This window comes from Nerophis lumbriciformis, linkage group LG01, assembly GCF_033978685.3.
Source record: "Nerophis lumbriciformis linkage group LG01, RoL_Nlum_v2.1, whole genome shotgun sequence".
Taxonomy (NCBI): Eukaryota; Metazoa; Chordata; class Actinopteri; order Syngnathiformes; family Syngnathidae; genus Nerophis; species Nerophis lumbriciformis.
In genome coordinates, this window is record NC_084548.2 from 16148482 (window position 1) to 16172500 (window position 24019).

The following is a 24019-nucleotide window of genomic DNA, read 5'->3' on the forward strand; positions in this document are numbered from 1 at the left end:
AAAAAATATTATCCCCTTCTACTCGGCACTGTCCCAACAATTAGCCCAGAGACGGCGCTTATCTCAAATCACTCTTAAGTTGGGGCACTCTTAAGTTGAGGTACAATTGTAAGGTATTTTGTTCAAGCAGCTGTATGTACAAAACCCAAAACCAGTGAAGTTGGCACGTTGTGTAATTCGTAAATAAAACCAGAACACAATTATTTGCAAATCCTTTTCAATATAAAAGAAACATACCTGAACCGAACGCTCATGATGGTTACACCAAAAAGTAACGCTATGAATCGCTTTTTTCCAAGTTTTTGGGGCATTTTTATGCTATTTCCAAGCATCTCCTTTCGTTAATTTTAAATGGTCAAACTAATGCATATGATATATGCATGCCCTAGTAAACAAACAAAAAAAAGTCATATTTATTTTGATTGTTACATTTTGAAGTACATTTGTGCAGGTGAGTGCGAATGTACCCATTACCAGAGCTGTACACACACACACACATATATATATATATACATATATACATACATATATACATACATATATATATACATATATATATATATATATATATATATATATATATATATATATATATATAATTTAGAATGTATTTATTTTAGCAGTTCGGAAATCTACGTTAATCATTTTTTCATCAGTTTCTTTTGCAGTATATTTGATTAGTATTGAGTGCAACACAAGGTTGTAAAAGTTTCAACTACAATTATAAATAAGATGTCAAAACCAAACTGAAATCAAATACACACAGCTTAAAGATTGATCAATACCTATTTAAATTTAGTAATACATAAATATGATGATTTATCAAAATATAAAATAAATATACCTGAACAGAACGCTCATGATGGTTACACCAAAAAGTAACACTACGAATCGCGTTTTTCCAAGTTTTTGGGGCATTTTTATGCTATTTCCAAGCATCTCCTTTTTATTATCGTTGATTTTAAATGGTCAAACTAATGCATATTATATATGCATGCCCTAGTAAACAAACAAAAAAAAGTCATATTTATTTTGATTGTTACATTTTGAAGTACATTTGTGCAGGTGAGTGCGAATGTACCCATTACCAGAGCTGTACACATATATATATATATGTATGTGTGGGAAAAAAATCACAAGACTATTTCATCTCTACAGGCCTGTTTCATGAGGGGGGGTACCCTCAATCATCAGAAGATTTTAATGGGAGCATTCACATACCATGGTTTATATAGGGCACAGAGTGGGTGGGTACAGGCTGGCGTAGGGGCGTGGTGATTGGCTCATGTGTTACCTAGGAGGTGTTTCCGTCTGTGGCGGCATGCTGTTACAATTTCGCTGCGCTTGTTGAGGGATGACAGGTCTGGACGGTAAATAATAAACAGTTTTTCTTTCAAGCATAGGTTGCATCTTTTATTACCACTATTGTAAGGTGTGCTGGATGCAAGAATTTGCCATGTTATTGAATATTCAACATTATTGTCTTTGAGGTCCCAAATGTGTTTGCTGAGTTCTGTGGTATTCCGCAGATTTTGGTTCCTGAAAGAAGCCTTGTGATTGTTCCATCTGGTTTTGTATTCTCCCTCGGTTAATCCTACATATGTGTCGGATGTGTTAATGTCCTTGCGTATTACCTTAGATTGGTAGACAACTGATGTTTGTAAGCACCCCCCGTTGAGAGGGCAATCAGGTTTCTTTCGACAGTTACAGCCTTTGTTGGTTTTGGAGTCGCTCTGACAGAGCGACTCCAAAACCAACAAAGGCTGACAGAGCGACTCCAAAACCAACAAAGGCTGTAACTGTCGAAAGAAACCTGATTGCCCTCTCAACGGGGGGTGCTTACAAACATCAGTTGTCTACCAATCTAAGGTAATACGCAAGGACATTAACACATCCGACACATATGTAGGATTAACCGAGGGAGAATTCAAAACCAGATGGAACAATCACAAGGCTTCTTTCAGGAACCAAAATCTGCGGAATACCACAGAACTCAGCAAACACATTTGGGAACTCAAAGACAATAATGTTGAATATTCAATAACATGGCAAATTCTTGCATCCAGCACACCTTACAATAGTGGTAATAAAAGATGCAACCTATGCTTGAAAGAGAAACTGTTTATTATTTACCGTCCAGACCTGTCATCCCTCAACAAGCGCAGCGAAATTGTAACAGCATGCCGCCACAGACGGAAACACCTCCTAGGTAACACATGAGCCAATCACCACGCCCCTACGCCAGCCTGTACCCACCCACTCTGTGCCCTATATAAACCATGGTATGTGAATGCTCCCATTAAAATCTCCTGATGATTGAGGGTACCCCCCCTCATGAAACAGGCCTGTAGAGATGAAATAGTCTTGTGATTTTTTTCCCACACATACATATATTGCGCTCTACTACGGTATCGAGCACTATTTTTTGGATAACCTTATTAAGACATATATATATATATATATATATATATATATATATATATATATATATATATATATATATATATATATATATATATATATGTATATATGTATATATATATTATTATTATTATATTATTATTTATTTAGAATGTATTTATTTTAGCAGTTCGGATATCTACGTTAATCATTTTTTCATCAGTTTCTTTTGCAGTATATTTGATTAGTATTGAACCAGCCTGACTTAAGCCTTGATAATAATCTTTTTGAGTAACACATTGTTTAATATCATTTGACAAGGTGTATCCTGTTAAACTGTAAGTAAGTTAGATATAATTATTTGATACGATTAAAATCAAGTGTAATATTACTAATTCAATGTTAATATATGAGTGGGCCACGGGCCCCTCTGTAGTGGGAAAGGTTAAGAACCCTTGCTCTAATGAATTGCAAACAGGGCTCATCCTTTTTCGTTCCTTTTTAAACCTGCAAAATAACGCCAAGCTATAACACTCATGGTTAACGCAATAATTGACGCCCATGTGGGTTATAAATAAGCACAAAAAGTCTCCTTATTTTCAAAGACAGAACGTACTGCTAAGACGCTGGCATCGACTCCAACTAAATCCCTGCTTCATCTCTAAAGCTTTAACAATCACAGATAATCCCGCACTGAGACAGCCATCTGAAGGAAGTATGCAAAAGTAGATATACAGGGAACTGTGTCACCGGGTCATAGTCTGTTAATACCCAGCAACCTTGGCAGGTGACTCACCTTGGAGGCGTCCCCTCCGAGGAAGGAGAGCATGGCCAGGGCGTGAGCCACCAGGGCGATCTGGGCCGGTTCTCTTCTGGAGTCGTCTTGCTGGAAGTCCAAAATGGTTGTCAGCATCTTGTCCACCTCCACTCGCTGCCCTTTATCTGGTGGAGAGATACACACGTTAATATCATCTGTCGTGGTGTTTGTCATACGTGTCTTTTAGTTTTGGTGAGTTTGAGCGCAACACTTTTGGGAATCCCTGCTCAAGTGTAAAGCATCCGTGGGCAAATTGCACGGCAGCTAACAGGCTTAGCGTCAAATGTAGGGCAGCAGCTGCGATGGCGGCGAGTACTGCGAACGTTGCATAGCCAAAGATGCGTCAGCAGTGGTCTCTGAGCACGCGGGACGTAAATCTGAAGCTTTAGCCTTCCGGTTGCACAGCAAGACCGCTCAGCTACATTTAGCTGCCGTTGACCTTATTTTTTAGTGATATGTCAATGAAGCAGTTAACGCACCGGGACTATTGTTATGATGATGTCATATGCCGATTGTGAGGAAATAGTCATGTCTGAAGTGCAATTCACAACAACATTGCACATATTAGATGTAAGATGTAAACAATATGTATTTCATATTTCATACTATAGTGTTGACCCGATACCAATATTTTGGTTCCATATGAGTTGGGAAATTGTGTTAGATGTAAATATAAACGGAATACAATGATTTGCAAATCCTTTTCAATTCATATTCAATTGAATGCACTACAAAGACAAGATATTTGATGTTCAAACTCATAAACTTTATTTTTTTTTTTTGCAAATAATAATTAACTTCGAATTTCATGGCTGCAACACGTGCCAAAGTAGTTGGGAAAGGGCATGTTCACCACTGTGTTACATGGCCATTCCTTTTAACAACACTCAGTAAACGTTTGGGAACTGAGGAGATACATTTTTTAAGCTTCTCAGGTGGAATTCTTTCCCATTCTTGCTTGATGTACAGCTTAAGTTGTTCAACAGTCCGGGGGTCTCCGTTGTGGTATTTTAGGCTTCATAATGCGCTACACATTTTCAATGGGAGACAGGTCTGGACTACAAGCAGGCCAGTCTAGTACCCGCACTCTTTTACTTTGAAGCCACGTTGATGTAACACGTGGCTTGGCATTGTCTTGCTGAAATAAGCAGGGGCGTCCATGGTAACGTTGCTTGGATGGCAACATATGTTGCTCCAAAACCTGTATGTACCTTTCAGCATTAATGGCGCCTTCACAGATGTGTAAGTTACCCATGTCTTGGGCACTAATACACCCCCATACCATCACAGATGCTGGCTTTTCAACTTTGGGCCTATAACAATCCGGATGGTTCTTTTCCTCTTTGGTCCGGCAAACACGACGTCCACAGTTTCCAAAAACAAATTGAAATGTGGACTCGTCAGACCACAGAACACTTTTCCACTTTGTATCAGTCCATCTTAGATGAGCTCTGGCCCAGCAAAGCCGACGGTGTTTCTGGGTGTTGTTGATAAACGGTTTTCGCCTTGCATAGGAGAGTTTTAACTTGCACTTACAGATGTAGCGACCAACTGTAGTTACTCACAGTGGGTTTCTGAAGTGTTCCTGAGCCCATGTGGTGATATCCTTTACACACCGATGTCGCTTGTTGATGCAGTACAGCCTGAGGGATCGAAGGTCACGGGCTTAGCTGCTTACGTGCAGTGATTTCTCCAGATTCTCTGAACCCTTTGATGATATTACGGACCGTGGATGGTGAAAGCCCTAAATTCCTTGCAATAGCTGGTTGAGAAAGGTTTTTCTTAAACCGTTCAACAATTTGCTCACGCATTTGTTGACAAAGTGGTGACCCTCGCCCCATCCTTGTTTGTGAATGACTGAGCATTTCATGGAATCTACTTTTATACCCAATCATGGCACCCACCTGTTCCCAATTTGCCTGTTCACCTGTGGGATGTTCCAAATAAGTGTTTGATGAGCATTCCTCAACTTTATCAGTATTTATTGCCACCTTTCCCAACTTCTTTGTCACGTGTTGCTGGCATCAAATTCTAAAGTTAATGATTATTTGCAAAAAAAAAATGTTTATGAGTTTGAACATCAAATATGTTGTCTCTGTAGCATATTCAACTGAATATGGGTTGAAAATGATTTGCAAATCATTGTATTCCGTTTACATTTACATCTAACACAATTTCCCTACTCATATGGAAACGGGGTTTGTATTTCGATACCTTTCGGTACTTTTTGATGCCTTTCTAAATAAAGGGGACCACAAAAAAATTGCATTATTGGCTTTATTTTTTTTTTTTAAACGTACGGTATATTAAACATATGTTTCTTATTGCAAGTTTGTCCTTAAATAAAATAGTGAACATACAAGACAACTTGTCTTTTATTAGTAAGTAAGCAAACAAAGGCTCCTAATTTAGTCTGCTGACATATGCAGTAACATATTGTGTCATTTATCATTGTCTTATTTTGTCAAAATTATGAGGGACAAGTGGTAGAAAATGCATTATTAATGTACTTGTTCATTTACTGTTAATATCTGCTTACTTTCTCTTTTAACATGTTCTATCTACACTTCTGTTAAAATTGAATAATCACTTATTCTTCTGTTGTTTGGAGGCTTTATAATAGTTTTGGATTGTACCACAAACTTAGATATCAATCCGATACCAAGTAGTTACAGGATCATGCATTGGTCATATTCAATGTCCAGGGACATATTTCCTGAGTTTATAAACATAATATAAATTTTTTTTAAAACAAAAGAAGATGTTGTGTGTACTTTTTAGAAGCAGTATAGTACCGAATGATTCATTAGTACCAGCCAAGAATGATTAAATAATACCAAAACGGCGCACATTTATCCAATAAAATATGGAGAAGCTGCTGATGGTGTATTTGATGGAGAAGCAGCTGGAAGGAGATACCTTAGAAGTCCACTCTCCAAGATAAATACTGTACATTGTTATTATTACGTCCATCAATCTACTGTGCTTGTTAGGAATACATTCTATCGTATTGTTTTATACAATAGTTTGTATTTAAAAAAGTGTTCCTCTTTTTAAAAAGCATGTGACATGATAAAATGGTGCTGTTTTGCAGGGGAGTAAGCATTGATTCAATTGATTTGATTTGAGATACAATTGTTTTGAGTTAAAACATACTTGCCAACCTTTAGACCTCCGATTTCGGGAGGTGGAGGGCGGGGGGCGTGGTCAGGGGTGGGGCAGGGCGTGGTTAAGAGGGGAGGAGTATATTGGCAGCTAGAATTCACCAAGTCAAGTATTTCATACATATATATATACATATATATATATATATATATATATATATATATATATATATATATATATATATATACATCCTGAAAATATACAAACAAAACTGTGTTTAGATAATTGATACTTCAAACTTGCATAAATAAATATTAAGGAATATAACATAACTTGGCTTCTGAGAGCTTCAAAATGTAATGAATAAAATGCTAAAGTTGTTGATAAACAAGCAATTATTTTAATAATTAAATATGGTCATTTTAAATGAATTATTATGATAATTTAAAATTAATTATTTCAAATATGTTTATTTTAATGTATAATTCTATGGCTGGATGTAATAAGGAGTCAGAAAAAATACAAATAAAAATACAATTAATTTTGATGTTTTTAGCAAAATATAGTAAAAATGTATTTCGTTTTTTTTTTTTTCATTAATAAATATATTTATTTTTAGGTAAGATAAACATAATAATACAATTTATCTCTAGTCGGGATGATTTAGTTCTTGTCATCCTGTTGTCCTCCAGTTGTGAAAAAAGGCTGTCCTCACTTGGTCCGCATGGAGCTGGAGGGGTGTGGCCTCCAGCTACGGCTGAAAATCGGGAGATTTTCGGGAGAATATGTGTCCCGGGAGGTTTTCGAGAGAGGCGATGAATTTCGGGACTCTCCCGGAAAATTCGGGAGGGTTGGCAAGTATGAGTTAAAAGCTCTGTCAGAGATCCAATTATGATCGTAAATCGAGGTCTAGTCTAGTGGGCGTGGCTTGCATTTTTCATCGCCATTTGGTGCAGTTTGACGACTCAGCCCTATAAATTATGCCTACTTACAGGTGTGGCGCTACCAGGAAAATGATCTGATCCAATTTTGTTCATCGACATTTCCGTGTGAGGTAACAGAATTCCGCTGGGTACTTTTTGAACGATGATGCCATGGTAAGAGAAATCTACAACAACAACAAAAAGCTTCATATAGGAACTGTAGCACCACCATTTGTACGTATATGTAACTTAACTCTAACTTATAATAATAATTCACCCCTATACAATATGCTACCCTAATACCATACTGTGCAATATTACCCTTCGAGTGCAATACGTCCGACACTGATTGTTATTTATCACTCCGGTACTCTTGTCTTGTTCTGTATATTGTACATTATTTTGTATTTCTACAGTGTTTTGTATATTGCACAGGATTGCTTATTATTTTTATTGGATAGTAGTCTGTTTTGTTTCAATTGTTAGTTTTTTTTCTTTCTTACCTCTTGTGTCATTTATTTTTACCCCATATTTGTTCTCACTACCGCACCTTAAATTGGAGTCCTTAATCTCGTTATATGCAAATATAATGACTATAAAGTCCATTCTATTCTATTCTAAACACTATTGTACATAACAAGACATACCAAAGGAAGGCTCCAACTTGCTCTGGTTCTTTCTTTTGTTTTGGATGTGCTCCCCGAGGAGTTTGCCGAGATGAGTGTGCCAGGTCTCTGCCACCTAAGGATTTTGTAAATAATACAGATGAATCAAAGACGTAAAACACATAGCTTCCAGTTTATTGATTACCTCTCTGTACAGGGAACGAACGACAGAGGGCTTTCCCTGTTTGGCAAATACTTTCGCCATGTGGAAGTAACCTCCACATGTCACGGTGCTTTCCAGGCCATACTCCTCGCTGGCAAAATATATCTAAAAACATAAGATGCATCTTAACAATCACGGACTACTTTATAGCGAGAGCCAACCAAAGAACAGTTGAACTCAGTCTGATGGAAGCTCTCAATTGGTACCTTATATCAGCTCCAGTGGCGCAATGGGTTAGCGCGCGGTACTTATAAGACAGTAACCTGCAGAGCGATGCCGAGGTTGTGAGTTCGAGCCTCACCTGGAGCATTCAACTTTATAAACCTTAACAATGATCAGCATTCAGGTGTAAATATCTTAAAGAAAAGGACCAAAATATTCTACTACGGTGTGGAGTTTCTATCTTTAACCCAGCCCGTTTTTGATTGATTGATTGAAACTTGTATTAGTAGATTGCACAGTTCAGTACATATTTCGTGCAATTAAAAGTTAAAGTTAAAGTTAAAGTACCAATGATTGTCACACACACACTAAGTGTGGCGAGATTATTCTCTGCATTTGACCCATCACCCTTGATCACCCCCTGGGAGGTGAGGGGAGCAGTGGGCAGCAGCGGTGGCCGCGCCCGGGAATCATTTTGGTGATTTAACCCCCAATTCCAACCCTTGATGCTGAGTGCCAAGCAGGGAGGTAATGGGTCCCATTTTTATAGTCTTTGGTATGACTCGGCCGGGGTTTGAACTCACAACCTACCGATCTCAGGGCGGACACTCTAACCACTAGGCCACTGAGTAGTAATTGACCACTAAATGGTAACACCCGAATAGTTTTTCAACTTGTTTAAGTCGGGGGTCCATGTTGATTTCCCCAGGTCCTTTGGTTTACTGTGCACCCACAAAACATGTTTATTTCCATCCAACAACTGGATGTCTGTCCCTCAGGAATGTGTTGAATGCAAATAGTAAATTATCCTGTCTATTTGTACACTACAAGTGACAAAGTTGTTTTTCGTAAAGCTCTTCCTCACATTTATTATTACACAGTATATTTGTCTCTGCCAGGACGTTATGTAATCGTTGCCATTGGTTTGTCAGTGAGTGAGTGAGTGAGTATAGCAACATAACTCACAATGTTATGGCAAAATTTCAAAAATAAGTTTTTTGTTGTTTCCATATTCTACCCCGTGCCATTGTGGGAAGTGTGGTAAAGTCTGCGTATTATAGACAACGTTGGCCTTGTTTTGCTTCTAAAGGCACTTGCAGATTTTGTGAGTCGCTAATTGCGTTTTTTAGGGCCCGAGCAGCGGAGTAAACCCTGTAGCACCGCAAGGGCCCTATTGATTTTGCTGTGTGTTTTCTTTTATACTCTTGGATGTCTTTTTGAGGCCGTCAGCATGCACGAAAAGTCTTCATATTTTGCAGGCTCGTCAGGTATGGTCCTGAAAATGAAATTTCAAAATTGTCTCTCTAGCGCAGTGATTCTTAACCTGGGTTCGTTCGAACCCTAGGGGTTCGGTGAGTCGGGCTCAGGGGTTCGGCGGAGGTCAAGACACACCCGACTCATCATGTAAATAAAAACTTCTCCCTATCGGCGTATTACGGATACGGCAACAGCAGAAGTCAGACTGATTTGCAGGTGTGTAATTTGTTGTGAGTAGGGATGTCCAATAATAGATTTGCATCTATAAAAGGGATTTTCAAACAAAAATAATATTTGTTTGAAAACATATTTTTAAATTTCAAAATCCATTTGTCACGCCAATATGGTCGCACCGTCCTCCGAGGCTGACTAATAAAAACCTATTGTCCACAAGTTTGAAACCAAAAAATGTTTTGGAAATGAAAAAGATGTGCAACTCCTAAAAGTTAGTTTGAAAACATATTTCTAAATTTCAAATCCATTTGTCACGCCATCCCCCAAGACTTTTTATTTGCCGGACTGGGAGGAAAATACCAAAGACTAGGGTTAGGCCAGGGTTCGGCAACCCAAAATGTTGAAAGAGCCATATTGGACCAAAAATACAAAAACAAATCTGTCTGGAGCCGCAAAAAAATTAAAAGCCATATTACATACAGATAGTGTGTCATGAGATATACATTTAATTAAGAGGACTTAAAGGAAACTAAATGACCTCAAATATACCTACATATGAGGCATAATGATGCAATATGTACATATAGCTAGCCTAAATAGCATGTTAGCATCGATTAGCTTGCAGTCATGCAGTGACCAAATATGCCCGATTAGCACTCCACACAAGTCAATAACATCAACAAAACTCACCTTTGTGCATTCACGCACAACCTTAAAAGTTTGGTGGACAAAATGAGACAGAAAAAGAAGTGGAATAAAACATGTCCTAGAAAGTCGGAGAAAGTTATACATGTAAACAAACTACGGTGAGTTCAATGACCGCCAAAATTAGTAGGACAAAACGGCGCTAGCCAAATACTCGAATCAGTGAAGCTGACAGTGTGCTTTATAACAATTAGGGAGGTTTGTGTCATGTTTGTCCTCCTACAGAAACCATATTAAAACAAAAAAAAAATGTTTTCCCCTCATCTTTTTCCATTTTTCATACATTTTTTAAAAAGCTCCAGAGAGCCACTAGGACGGCGCTAAAGAGACGCTGCGGCTCTAGAGCCGCGGGTTGCCGATCCCTGGGTTTGGCCATACTGACCAATAAAAAGGCTTCTAACATATATGAGACCACGCCCACAAGATTGAAGTTGACCCGTAACTCGGGATGTCCGATAATGTCTTTTTGCCGATATCCGATATTCCGATATTGTCCAACTCTTTAATTACCGATACCGATATCAACCAATATATAAAGTCGTAGAATTAACACATTATTATGCCTAATTTGGACAACCAGGTATGGTGAAGATAAGGTACTTTTTAAAAAAATTTATAAAATAAGATAAATAAATTAAAAACATTTTCTTGAATAAAAAAGAAAGTAAAACAATATAAAAACAGTTACATAGAAACTAGTAATTAATGAAAATGAGTAAAATTAACTATTAAAGGTTAGTACTGTTAGTGGACCAGCAGCACGCACAATCATGTGTGCTTACGGACTGTATCCCTTGCAGACTGTATTGATATATATTGATATATAATGTAGGAACCAGAATATTAATAACAGAAAGAAACAACCCTTTTGTGTGAATGAGTGTGAATGAGTGTAAATGGGGGAGGGAGTTTTTTTGGGTTGGTGCACTAATTGTAAGTGTATCTTGTGTTTTTTACGTTGATTTAATAAAAATGAAAAAAAAGAATAAAATAAAAATTTTTTTTTTAAAAGATACCAATAATAAAAAAAACGATACCGATAATTTCCGATATTACATTTTAACGCATTTATCGGCCGATAATATCGGCAGGCCGATCTTATCGGACATCTCTAGTTGTGAGTATATGCACTGTGTTGGTTTTGTTGTTTGAAGAAGGTGATGTTCATGCACGGTTCATTTTGTGCACCAGTAATAAAACATGCTAACACTTTAGTATGGGGAACATATTCACCATTACTTAGTTGCTTATTAATATGCAAATTAGTAACATATTGGCTCTTAACTAGTCATTATTAAGTACTTATTAATGCCTTATTCGGCATGGCCTTATTATAAGCCTAACACTCTAACCCTAACCCTAACCAAATAACTCTAAATTAAGTCTTTGTTACTTAGAATATGTTCCCCATACTAAAGTGTTACCAAAAACATATAACTTCGTCTTGAATTTTAATTTTTTTTCATTTTTATTTTTCACTAAAGAAGGGTTCGGTGAATGCGCATATGAAACTGGTGGGGTTCGGTACCTCCAACAATGTTAAGAACCATTGCCCTAGCACCTGTGTCAAAGTCAAGTAATGAATGAATGATCTATGGCCCCCGGGATGATATTTGATTAGTATTAGAACCGGCCGCCTGCTGCTGTTTTGCACGCATAAATACTCCATCAGTTTCGGCGCTAGTAACTTTCAAAATGGCGTCCCAGGGACCCCATCAAGTCATACAAATGGGGTCACACAGTAAATTTTCCATTGTTTTTGTAACCGTTTTGAAAACAAATGACACATTTATGCATTATCCCGTTAATAAATCTCACATTCTATATTGTGTTTTGGAAAACGGTAGTCATAAACGTTAGTTAATTCGTTAAAAAAAAATACAAAAGAAAAAATGTTTATGCATATGTAAATGTATTCAGTTATAAACATTCATTCACTTTCTTCTGTCCTTCATGGATCTAAACTTTACCGCTGCCGGTATTTTTTTTCTATATTTTTATTGTAATATTTTCAGAATGTGTTTGTTCTATTTTTGGTCTTAATTTTTTATATGGAATGCCATAATTTTAATAGTCCGGTCCGTGTGTGCACAGATTTTCCTCCATGCGGCGCCTTAGCTAAAATAAGTTTGCTCTACTCTGCTCTAGCACCACCTTTAAAATTTAAAAAAATTAGCCCCTCCTACCTGTTTCACAAATCGACATGAAAAGCGCAGGAGACGTCTATTATGACGGGGCGCACATAAAAGTCTCAGGAACACATACTTGAAAACGAACAGGCCATCTTGGTTTCTGTCGTCTACTTTTCGGCGAAAAAAAAGGGGTCCTACTTTTACGAACTCCTCCTACGGACTTTGACCAAACGAGTCGAGGTTAAATTACAGATACTACACATAAAGGTGATGATAAATTGCGAACAACATTCCAAAGACATGCACCTGGGGATAAGTTGATTGGCAACACTAAATTGGCCCAAGTGTGTGGATGTGAGTGTGAATGTTGTCTGTCTATCTGTGTTGGCCCTGCGATGAGATGGCGACTTGTCCAGGGTGTACCCCGCCTTCCGCCCGATTGTAGTTGAGATAGGCTCCAGCGCCCCCCGCGACCCCAAAGGGAATAAGCGGTAGAAAATGGATGGATGGATGTTCCTACGCCATAAGATTTGGGGCGTGGTATGGCGCCAAACTTTGCTGAACTACTCCTTTGGACTTTGGCCAAATGAGTCGGGGTTCAAATTACAGATGCTACACATAAATGTCATGATAAATTGCGAACACATTACGCCTACGCCATAAGATGTGGGCGTGGCATGGCGCCAAACATTGCTCCACAAATTTAGATCTTGATTTTATTTGATAGAAATGATGATGATGACTCCCTAAAGTGCCCGATTAATGCAAATTCAAAAGTGTGATTGATCTGATTAGAAATATATTTTGTCAGCACTGTTTATTAACAATAGGACAACGATTTGTTTTTGCTCGACTGCCACTTTTATTCCTTTAGTTGCAGCTAAAAAACCCTAACTGTACTGGATACAAATGACATAAAATGATCTCATCTTGCTCTTGAAGTCTGTTGATTTATATTTCATTGTGAATATATACTTTGTGTACTGAAGTAAAACCATTAGTTTCTCAGTAATGTATCTTTATGATGCAACAATAGATTTGACTATAACAGGTTTTAAAAATATAACTACAAACTCTGAGTTTACTACTGATAACACATGCATACTTACATCGTTTGCAAAGTGAAAGAGAGCTGTTTGAAAATTTTCAGTCGCAGTGTGGAGGCAGCCCATGCTCCTGTGCAGCCGGTGGTGGACATCATTTCCACATTCAGGACTCTTCAGCACCGCCCACTCTGCTTGTGACAGGAGCTCCACCACCAGGGCCACATTACCCATGCCTAGACATAAATATACACACGTAGGTAAATGAGTGCATGGTACAACCAAAGGTTGGAGAGCTCCTTCTCACCCATGTTGGCATCAGCCAGCAACACATAAGCGGGCACCAGTTGCACCGTGTTGGGTCCGTACACGTCTACGGAACAGCGGAGACAGGCCTGGGCGGCGGGCACAGCCTCCTGATGCTTGCCCTCAGAGAGTTTGCTCTCTGCGACCAACCTGCAGATTTCAATCAGCTCTTTCTGCACAGGAGATCCAACACATTACACTACAGTCATGTGCATGAGCAAGCATAGGGCAGACAGCTAATACAAACCTGCTATAAATATTACAACAACGTCCATTCATTATCCCTCATTGCAAAACTTGCTGTGTAATCAGCAGGTGAGTGGACCAACATTTTACCGTGTCCCTGGGTGACATATAACGGAGTGATGAAAAGATTTAAAGCCATCCATCATCAATAGGGCTTTTTCCTGTTCAGTGAAACGCTAAATCATGGGTGTCAAACTCTGGCCCGTGGGTAATACTCATACTTGCCAACCCTCCCGATTTTCAGTGCCTCTCTCGAAAGTCTCCCGGGGCAAACATTCTCCCGAATTTCTCCCGAATTTCTCCCGATTTCCACCCGGACAACAATATTGGGGGCGTGCCTTAAAAGCAACGCCTTTAGCGTCCTCTACAACCTGTCGTCACGTCTGCTTTTCCTCCATACAAACAGCGTGCCGGCCCCTGTCACATGATATATGCGGCTTCTACACACACATAAGGGTGGCACTGAGGGGGGCCGCATAAACAACTTTAACACTGTTACAAATATGCGCCACACTGTGAAACCACACCAAACAAGGATGACGAACACATTTCGGGAGAACATCCACACCGTAACACAACATGAACACAACAGAACAAATACTTTCTCTTGCTACTTCAAGGCTTGAATGTTTGATTCATTCATTATTGTTATTTTATTTTCAAATGTATTATTAGCTTGTGGAAAAAGTTTATTTTGATATTTACCTGAGAAGGCTGCAAATGGAAAAGAGGCATTACATTTTTATTTAAATTTTATTTGATATGCCATTGATATTTTTGAATTATTATTATTATTATTTGAAACTCGATTTTGCATGTCACTATAAAGTTATATAAGCCTTGCTTGTTCAATATTCAATGAAAAACTTGTTTGGGTCCCTATTAAAAGGTTAATTTGTTCAACCTTGGCCCGCGGCTTTGTTCAGTTTTAAATTTTGGCCCACTGTGTATTTGAGTTTGACACTCCTGCTCTAAATCATCACCTTACTGACTTTAGGTAAATACGACAGGGACTTCTAAGGGGCTTGTATACTTTGGCTCATCACATTTAGAGAGTATTTAGAGCAAAAGTTTACCTGGGAGGCAGTGGGAGACACGAGGGGAGGCAGTTTGAGCAAAATAAAGAAAACATGTTTCAAGCCTGCTCAGCTAACTTGAATGATGTCAAACACACTTAGTGCCATATTCTCCCGTTTGCACTTAAGTGTTTTTTTATGCGCTTTAAGTTACTCACTTTTGTCCAGTTTGGTAAAATTGCTTCAGTCTGGAATGAAGGTGGACGTCTTTTTTTCCTGGTTGTGTGGAAATTTTGAATGTCATTGCAATACATGAAAAAGATGAGAATTTAAATTTGAAAAAGACGTATCAATCCAGGCAGTGCTTGTCACGCGAACATGTATCGCCATGGTGATGTGGTGTGTGTATGCACGCTAAAACGGCTTCTACTTCCTGGCTGAATGTTAATAATAATCTGTAGTTTAAACTTAGTTTCACTTGTTTTTATAACCACCCTGATATTGATTTGTGGTGTTAAGACTTCTGTTTAGTGCAAATGTTTGTGAAGCCAAGATGCATCAGAGGAGCTTGAGAGCTGTTTGTGTGTTTTTGGGTGTTTGTGCTTGCATGGGGGAGCATGACTGTTTAATATTCATCCATCCATCCATTTTTCTACCGCTTATTCCCTTTGGGGTCACGGAGGGCGCTGGAGCCTATCTCAGCTACAATCGGGCGAAAGGCAGGGTACACCCTGGACAAGTCGCCACCTCATCGCAGGGCCAACACAGATAGACAGACAACATTCACACTCACATTCACACACTAGGGCCAATTTAGTTTTGCCAATCAACCTATCCCCAGGTGCATGTTTTTGATATTAACTGTCTAAAAATATTTGATAGACATTACATCATATATGTAAATATTTTCTATTCAGTAAAACACATAGTTCAATGATCAAGATGCATATACGCGCAGCCCCCTTCTGCTGTGGTCGCACCCGCAAGACAACAAAGTATATTTTGATTTTTGATGGATAATTCAGAGTGGTATGATGGTCCTTTTACCCTCATCTCAATGGATATTTCCAGGTGTCTTAGTTGAAGTGATCAGAATAGTTTTGATCGTTTTCTGGGTGTCTCTTTTGTCATTTTATTATGTGTGGTGTACACTGCATCCAAACCTCAAGTGCAATGGACTTATTGCTGCCTCAGTAGGAACAAAAGTAGTTAGTCAGCAGGTACAAGACATTGATACAACGTTGATTATACATACAAGTCTTTTAAAACTGACTTTAAACAACGTTGCAAAATAGTCGTATTTGTAAATTGAGACAACGTTGGTGTCTAAAAATGGATCCACGTTGTTGGTTGGGGAATTACCAAATTTCAATGGCCAAATCAATGTGACAACCTGACATTGAATAAACGTCGTCAAAGACCATGTTGTTTCAACGTTGTATTTGTGTTGTAAAATATTGATTGGAAAATGACCAAATTTCAATGGTCAAATCAACGCCTGAACCCAACATTGGATAAACGTCGTCAAAAAGTTGTTGTCAACGTTAGGTTTGAGTTGCTCAACGTCAGGACCTAATTCAATAAGTTCTCAACTACCGTATTTTTCGGACTATAAGTCGCAATTTTTTTCATAGTTTGGCCGGGCTCCAGTGCGACTTATGTTTTTTTCCTTTTTTATTATGCATTTTTGGCAGGTGCGACTTATACTCCGGTGCGACTTATACTCCAAAAAAATACGGTATGTTTTAATGTCGGGTTCCTGCTGTGTAAGACAATGGGATAGTACGTGACAGGCAGGGAACGCCCACATCAAGGGGTTGCTCCACCAGAAGTGCGCATCTTGGATGAAGGCACGCACTGACAGACTTAAGTCAAGGGGTAGAATGCCGTGCAGCCAGAATCTGAGCAGTAGCTCATGTTTTTTCGAAGTGAACAGAATCTAGGTTGAGCAGAAAACTTCCTAAAATATAGACCCAGAAAATCAGCTTTTGGTAGGTCCTAACAGTGTTGTTATTCTTTGAAGGGAAGCTCATTTTGTCACACTTTGAAAACCCCTGCTTTAGGGTATTGCAAGATTTGGAGCACAGTCAAATTGGCCGTGTGGAGGCTTTGTAAGATTGTAAGGATAATTTCGAAATAATGAACTGTTTAGATTATGATTCATGACTAAGTAACTGTTTGACTTATGATTGCTAATACATTGTGTTTGCTAAGAATAAGAAAAGCAGCATATACAGCACGCAAACATTACACAGGCCTTAAGTGTAGAACTATGAGAACGCGGACTGCCAAAAGGATGTGTGACAAATCAATTGAAGTAACAATTGATTACAATTTTTCACTCAAGACTGATTAAAAAATACACAGATTCAAAATAACAACGGTTGCCCAACAACAGGGGAAGAAAAACACAATAAAGGATAATAGTTGGATTTTTATGGATGGAACCACATCCCCTGTTGCCCACCAACAGGGGATGTGGTGAAGATAACTTGCCAAGTCATACAGGCGTATCATGACCATGCAGATATGCAAGGTTTTGTAGAAAAAAAATTATAAAAGTTGTGTACAAGTATGCTAAAAGTTTTTTTCTGGAACATCTGTTGAATCTTAGCTGGGATAATGTGTTATACTTTTAATCACAGACATAATTGGAGGGCTGGACGTATCCCATGCACTTTTTCAAAAAGCAGTTTTTGTACCCTGCACTTTTTAACGTCCAAAGGTAAAGTTGCGGTATTGAGTGGAGACAAGTCAAACACTGGCGCCAGGCGGAAAACATCCGCTCAGGCTAAAACTTGTCCTTTTAGATCACCCACAGGCTCATTGATTGGCTGCCCTCTTGACAACGTGACAATGATTAACGGCATTCAGATGCGAGATACATACTCACATACACACAAGTTTTCATACACATGTTGGTACTTACCCACATACATAGGTACCTACGCTCCCACATACATACACAAACACAGTACATACATACACACTCACGGTAAATACATCCACACACACATTCACTGTACAAACATATACATACTGTACATATACAAGCACATATGCATACATACACTCATGCACATAATCACATTTTATCAAACATATATTAACGTTGTACCCCTAAGGCAGGGGTCAGCAACCCAAAATGTTGAAAGAGCCATATTGGACCAAAAATACAAAAACAAATCTGTCTGGAGCCGCAAAAAAATTAAAAGCCATATTACATACAGATAGTGTGTCATGGGATTTAAATTTAATTAAGAGGACTTAAAGGAAACTAAATGACCTCAAATATACCTACATATGAGGCATAATGATGCAATATGTACATATAGCTAGCCTAAATAGCATGTTAGCATCGATTAGCTTGCAGTCATGCAGTGACCAAATATGCCCGATTAGCACTCCACACAAGTCAATAACATCAACAAAACTCACCTTTGTGCTTTCACGCACAACCTTAAAAGTTTGGTGGACAAAATGAGACAGAAAAAGAAGTGGAATAAAACACGTCCTAGAAAGTCGGAGAAAGTTATACATGTAAACAAACTATGGTGAGTTCAAGGACCGCCAAAATTAGTAGGACAAAACGGCGCTCGCCAAATACTCGAATCAGTGAAGCTGACAGTGTGCTTTATAACAACTAGGGAGGTTTGTGTCATGTTTGTCCTCCTACAGAAACCATATTAAAACAAAAAAAAAAATTTTTTCCCCCTCATCTTTTTCCATTTTTCATACATTTTTTAAAAAGCTCCAGAGAGCCACTAGGGCGGCGCTAAAGAGACGCATGCGGCGAGCCGCGGGTTGCCGACCCCTGCCCTAAGGAAAAACTGGGTAAAACTTGGCACACGTTGACAAAGCTTAACCTAGTGTTACTATGACAATCTACAAGGTTACTACATTTCGCTTCTCTTTCTTCCCCTCCATTTATTTACTTTCTTTTGTAATTCAAGTAATCATTACTTATATGTATTGCTGAATTTCAAACAATTGTACTGTTGATAATAGAGGTAATTATTGTTATTATTCATTATCAATAGTGCTATTTCTATTGGTATTCTTATTGCCCCATTAGTAGTGCAATTATTTTCGTCGTAATTTCTATGTTAATAATATTTACTTCACTAACTGCTTTTTTGCTATCACTTTTTGTATCATATTTGTACATATCGTATTCGTTGATGCTGTTCTGTTGTTGTTGTTGTCGCTCTGTCTTATCCCCTTCTTGTCCCTTCAATTTCCCCCTTTGTGTTCCTTTGTTTCTCTTTCTATCTCCTCCTGCTCCGGTCTGGCTGCGCCAAACTTTAATATTAATCCATTTAATAAAGTTGAATACAAATAAGGCAACAAGAGAAGTATCACACACTTTTCTTTTGCAAAGTATGTACAGCAAATATGGGCATCTACATCAACCATATGATTTGCCTGAGTAGCTGGACTGGACAAAAAAAAAAAATTATAATCTTGCAAAGCTGGGGTGTGTTATACTTTGATTTGGTATAAGATCATTGCAAAAGTGAATGTATAGGCTCACCGTTTTCAGTATGTTTTCGATGCGGCCGGCCCGCTGCATACTAAAGAGCGATGGGGTAATACTCATACTTGCCAACCCTCCCGATTTTCAGTGCTCCTCTCGAAAATCTCCCGGGGCAACCATTCTCCCGAATTTCTCCCGATTTCCACCCGGACAACAATATTGGGGGCGTGCCTTAATGCCAATGCCTTTAGCGTCCTCTACAACCTGTCGTCACGTCTGCTTTTCCTCCATACAAACAGCGTGCCGGCCCCTGTCACATGATATATGCGGCTTCTACACACACACATAAGTGAATGCAGGGCATACTTGATCAACAGCCATACAGGTCACACTGAGGGTGGCCGCATAAACAACTTTAACCCTGTTTCAAATATGCGCCAGACTGTGAAACCACACCAAACAAGGATGACGAACACATTTCGGGAGAACATCCGCACCGTAACACAACATAAACACGACAGAACAAATACTTTCTCTTGCTACTTCAAGGCTTGAATGTTTGATTCATTCATTATTGTTATTTTATTTTCAAATGTACTATTAGCTTGTGGAAAAAGTTTATTTTGATATTTACCTCAGAAGGCTGCAAATGGAAAAGAAGCATTACATTTTTATTTAAATTTTATTTGATATGCCATTGATATTTTTGAATTATTATTATTATTATTTGAAACTCAATTTTGCATGTCATTATAAAGTTGTTCAATATTCAATGTAAAACTTGTTTGGGTCCCTATTAAAAGGTTAATTTGTTCAACCTTGGCCCGCGGCTTTGTTCAGTTTTAAATTTTGGCCCACTCTGTATTTGAGTTTGACACACCTGCTCTAAATCATCACCTTACTGACTTTAATAATATTTACTTCACTAACTGCTTTTTTGCTATCACTTTTTGTATCATATTTGTACATATCGTATTCGTTGATGCTGTTCTGTTGTTGTTGTTGTTGTCGCTCTGTCTTATCCCCTTCTTGTCCCTTCAATTTCCCCCTTTGTGTTCCTTTGTTTCTCTTTCTATCTCCTCCTGCTCTGGTCTGGCTGCGCCAAACTTTAATATTAATCCATTTAATAAAGTTGAATACAAATAAGGCAACAAGAGAAGTATCACACACTTTTCTTTTGCAAAGTATGTACAGCAAATATGGGCATCTACATCAACCATATGATTTGCCTGAGTAGCTGGACTGGACAAAAAAAATAAAATTATAATCTTGCAAAGCTGGGGTGTGTTATACTTTGATTTGGTATAAGATCATTGCAAAAGTGAATGTATAGGCTCACCGTTTTCAGTATGTTTTCGATGCGGCCGGCCCGCTGCATACTAAAGAGCGATGGGGTGCGAATGGGAATGAGCAACTGGCAAATCCTCTCATGGATTCCTTTCCAGTCAAATTGCTGGTGTTCTGTATCACTAAAAGGAATAATTAAAAACAAGAGAGAGGAGATTCAGGAGGTAGAAAACAGATCGAATCTTGGTTTCCATTCATGCAAAAAATCTGATATCAAGGGGAAACTAATTCTCTCAAAGAACAGATGGACCCATTTCCCCTGCTTTCATTAACAAAGACTCTCTTCTGGCTCGGAGTTCCAAATCGCTTAGGAAATTTTTTATTTCCGAACATCAAGAGTCACGGGGTCATTTCGAATGTATCGTCATACTAAATTATATATGCCTTTACAAAAGTGCTGCAGTAATTTTCTTCATGCTGCCGAAAAGTGTCTTGGCATTCTCTTGTGTTTTCCCCCCACTGAGGAGCACGTGGGCTGTGGACTTTGGACCGGAGACAGAAGAAGCCAGCAGGCAAAATATTTTCGCCACGTCAAATCCAAAAAGTAACATGACTGGTACACATCTGTTATATCCATACAAGAGCTGTATCAAAAACATCTGCTTTTACAAAGGCAAGTCATAGTGTTGACTGACAATACAAAAAGTGGGTTTGATTAACAACATGTTTACTGTTGTGGTGGTTGTATTTATTTGCAACGTATGTGCTTAAAAACGGACATTTAAGACGTCTGAGCCTTTATTAAGAAAAAGTCTATGTGATTTCAGTTAATGAAAGCTTGCCATCAACTCGCTTGAAGCAAATCCAACATAGAGAAGTGAATACAGCTGCTGCTGTTTGTATGGGCGGAGCTGGGAACCAGCACAAGAACCAAACTGCCAACACACACCAAACACGGTTGGTGTCTGTTGCGGATTGCATGCATGCAAGTGTTCAAAGAGATGCCGACAGCAGCCTCTTAATACGTTTGATTACCTTGTTTGACCTCCAGTTAGATTCCTTTACGGCGCCACACCAAAATATTTCACAGAAATATTTCACACATACAAACCAAACAAAAACAAACAACATTCTTATGTTTAACTCAATAGAGGGCACTTTTTGGAAAGGATATATATTTTACTTTTATATTATTCTGTCTAATTGTATTAATATACATTGCACATATTTTTTTTAATATTTGTTTTTATTTTCTTAAAGCATATTCTGCAATATGTTGGTCTTAAATTAAGCATTTTCAAGTATAAAAATGGCCAAATACACTGACAATTACCAATACCATGGCCACTAGACAAGACCAAACCAATATGCTGTTCAGTATCGTGGCCACTGATTGGCTCAGTCTCAGGCAGCATTACCATATTTTAGCCTGCTCAGTGGCCTTGTGGTTAGAGTGTCCATCCTGAGATCGGTAGGTCGTGAGTTCAAACCCCGGCCGAATCATACCAAAGACTATAAAAATGTGACCCAATACCTCCCTGCTTGGCACTCACCATCAAAGGTTGGAATTGGGGGTTAAACAAGGGGATGGGTCAAATGCAGAGAGTAACTTCACCACACCTTGTGTGTGTGTGTGACTATCAGTGGTACTCATACTTGCTTTCATCAAATGCACTAGATGGCAGTATTGTCCTGTTTAAGAGTGTCACAACATTGCTGTTTACGGCAGACGAACTGCTTTACGGTAGACAAAAACGTGACTGCTGTTGTTGTGTGTTGTTGCCGCGGTGGCAGGACGTTAATGAAACTGCCCAACAATAAACCCACATAAGAAACCAAGAACTCGCCCTCCATCATTCTACAGTTATAACGTGATTGGGCAGGTACGCTGTTTATATTTTTATTGTGGGTTAGCGGACTCAGGTCCGCTAACCCACAATAAAAAAAAATCAGAAAATACTTCTTTTCATGTTTTTCCTAATAAATTCAGTTTACAAAAAAAAAATAACATTTGAGGCGCTGTGGCCTAGCCTAGCGTATGAAATAAAATAAATCACAAAATAATTTTGAGTCTGCAAAACAACATGTGACTCTTTCTACTTCCTCTCTTGTTCACTTGTTCTCTTGTTCAAAAAGACACGTCACTGTTTGTGAAATGATGAATAGTTGATGTAAAGGAGAAAATATAAACATCCCATCAGTCTTCATCCCAGGTCCATGCGGACTCAGGTCCGCATGGACCTGAGTCCGCCTGAATTTCGGGAGATTTTCGGGAGAAAATTTGTCCCGGGAGGTTTTCGGGAGAGGCGCTGAATTTCGGGAGTCTCCCGGAAAATCCGGGAGGGTTGGCAAGTATGGTGGTACTTTAACTTTGTATTGGATTAAACAAGTGAATAGAGCAAGGGTGTCAAATGTACGGCCCGCGAGATGAGTTTGCTAAGTATAAAAATGAGCTGACATTTTTGAATGAAAAAAACTGCTGTTCTCAATAAATCCACTTGATGTCCCAATAGCAATTATTTGTATCTTTGTAGATGATGCTACATATGTAAAAAAAATAAGTTAAAAAACATGATGTTTTAGTGCACCAATCAAATGATTAAACTACATAAATAACATATTGTAATTTGATTTTGATATCATTTTTCTTGTCTTCATAGATTTAAAATGAACACCAATGAGTTGACTGATGAACATTATCACGTCATTTATTCATAAAATATAAATAACGACAAATAAAGATGAATACTATTAACTGCAACATGTAAGTGTAAAAAAAAAAAAACAACAACATTATGATTTGTAAAATTTCAGAATGTGCTTGTTCTATGTTTATACAAAGAAAAAAATCTGAAGTTGTCTTTATTTTGAAGTTATCGTGCCGTGATTTTACCAGTCCGGCCCACTTGGGAGTAGATTTTTCTCCATGTGGCCCCCGATCTAAAAGGAGTTTGACATGTCTGGTGAAGAAGGAGCTGAGCCGGAAGGCAAAGCTCTCAATTTACCGGTCGATCTACGTTCCCATCCTCACCTATGGTCATGAGCTTTGGGTTATGACCGAAAGGACAAGATCACGGGTACAAGCGGCCGAAATGAGTTTCCTCCGCCGGGTGGCGGGGCTCTCCCTTAAAGATAGGGTGA

At 38.5% G+C, this 24019-nt stretch overlaps 1 protein-coding gene and 1 non-coding gene across 4 annotated transcripts in view; one reads left to right on the top strand and one right to left on the bottom strand.

The window, feature by feature from the left end:
- zmynd12 (zinc finger, MYND-type containing 12) overlaps nt 1–24019 on the bottom strand; it is a 33500-nt gene that overhangs the window by 8125 nt on the left and 1356 nt on the right. For 2 of the 3 annotated variants that reach the window (XM_061976079.1, XM_061976087.1), the window contains exons 3-8: nt 20931–21060; nt 13854–14025; nt 13613–13782; nt 8056–8178; nt 7893–7986; nt 3197–3342 (exon numbers count right to left, since the gene is read on the bottom strand). In XM_061976079.1, the coding sequence (XP_061832063.1) occupies nt 3197–3342; nt 7893–7986; nt 8056–8178; nt 13613–13782; nt 13854–14025; nt 20931–21060 (835 nt within the window). Of the gene's footprint in view, nt 1–3196; nt 3343–7892; nt 7987–8055; nt 8179–13612; nt 13783–13853; nt 14026–19648; nt 19969–20930; nt 21061–24019 lie in introns of those variants that run through there. The other variant, XM_061976096.1, reaches the window with a different exon arrangement.
- Nucleotides 8289–8382, top strand: trnai-uau (transfer RNA isoleucine (anticodon UAU)). Its single transcript has 2 exons — nt 8289–8326; nt 8347–8382. It is a non-coding gene; the product is annotated as a tRNA-Ile (tRNA).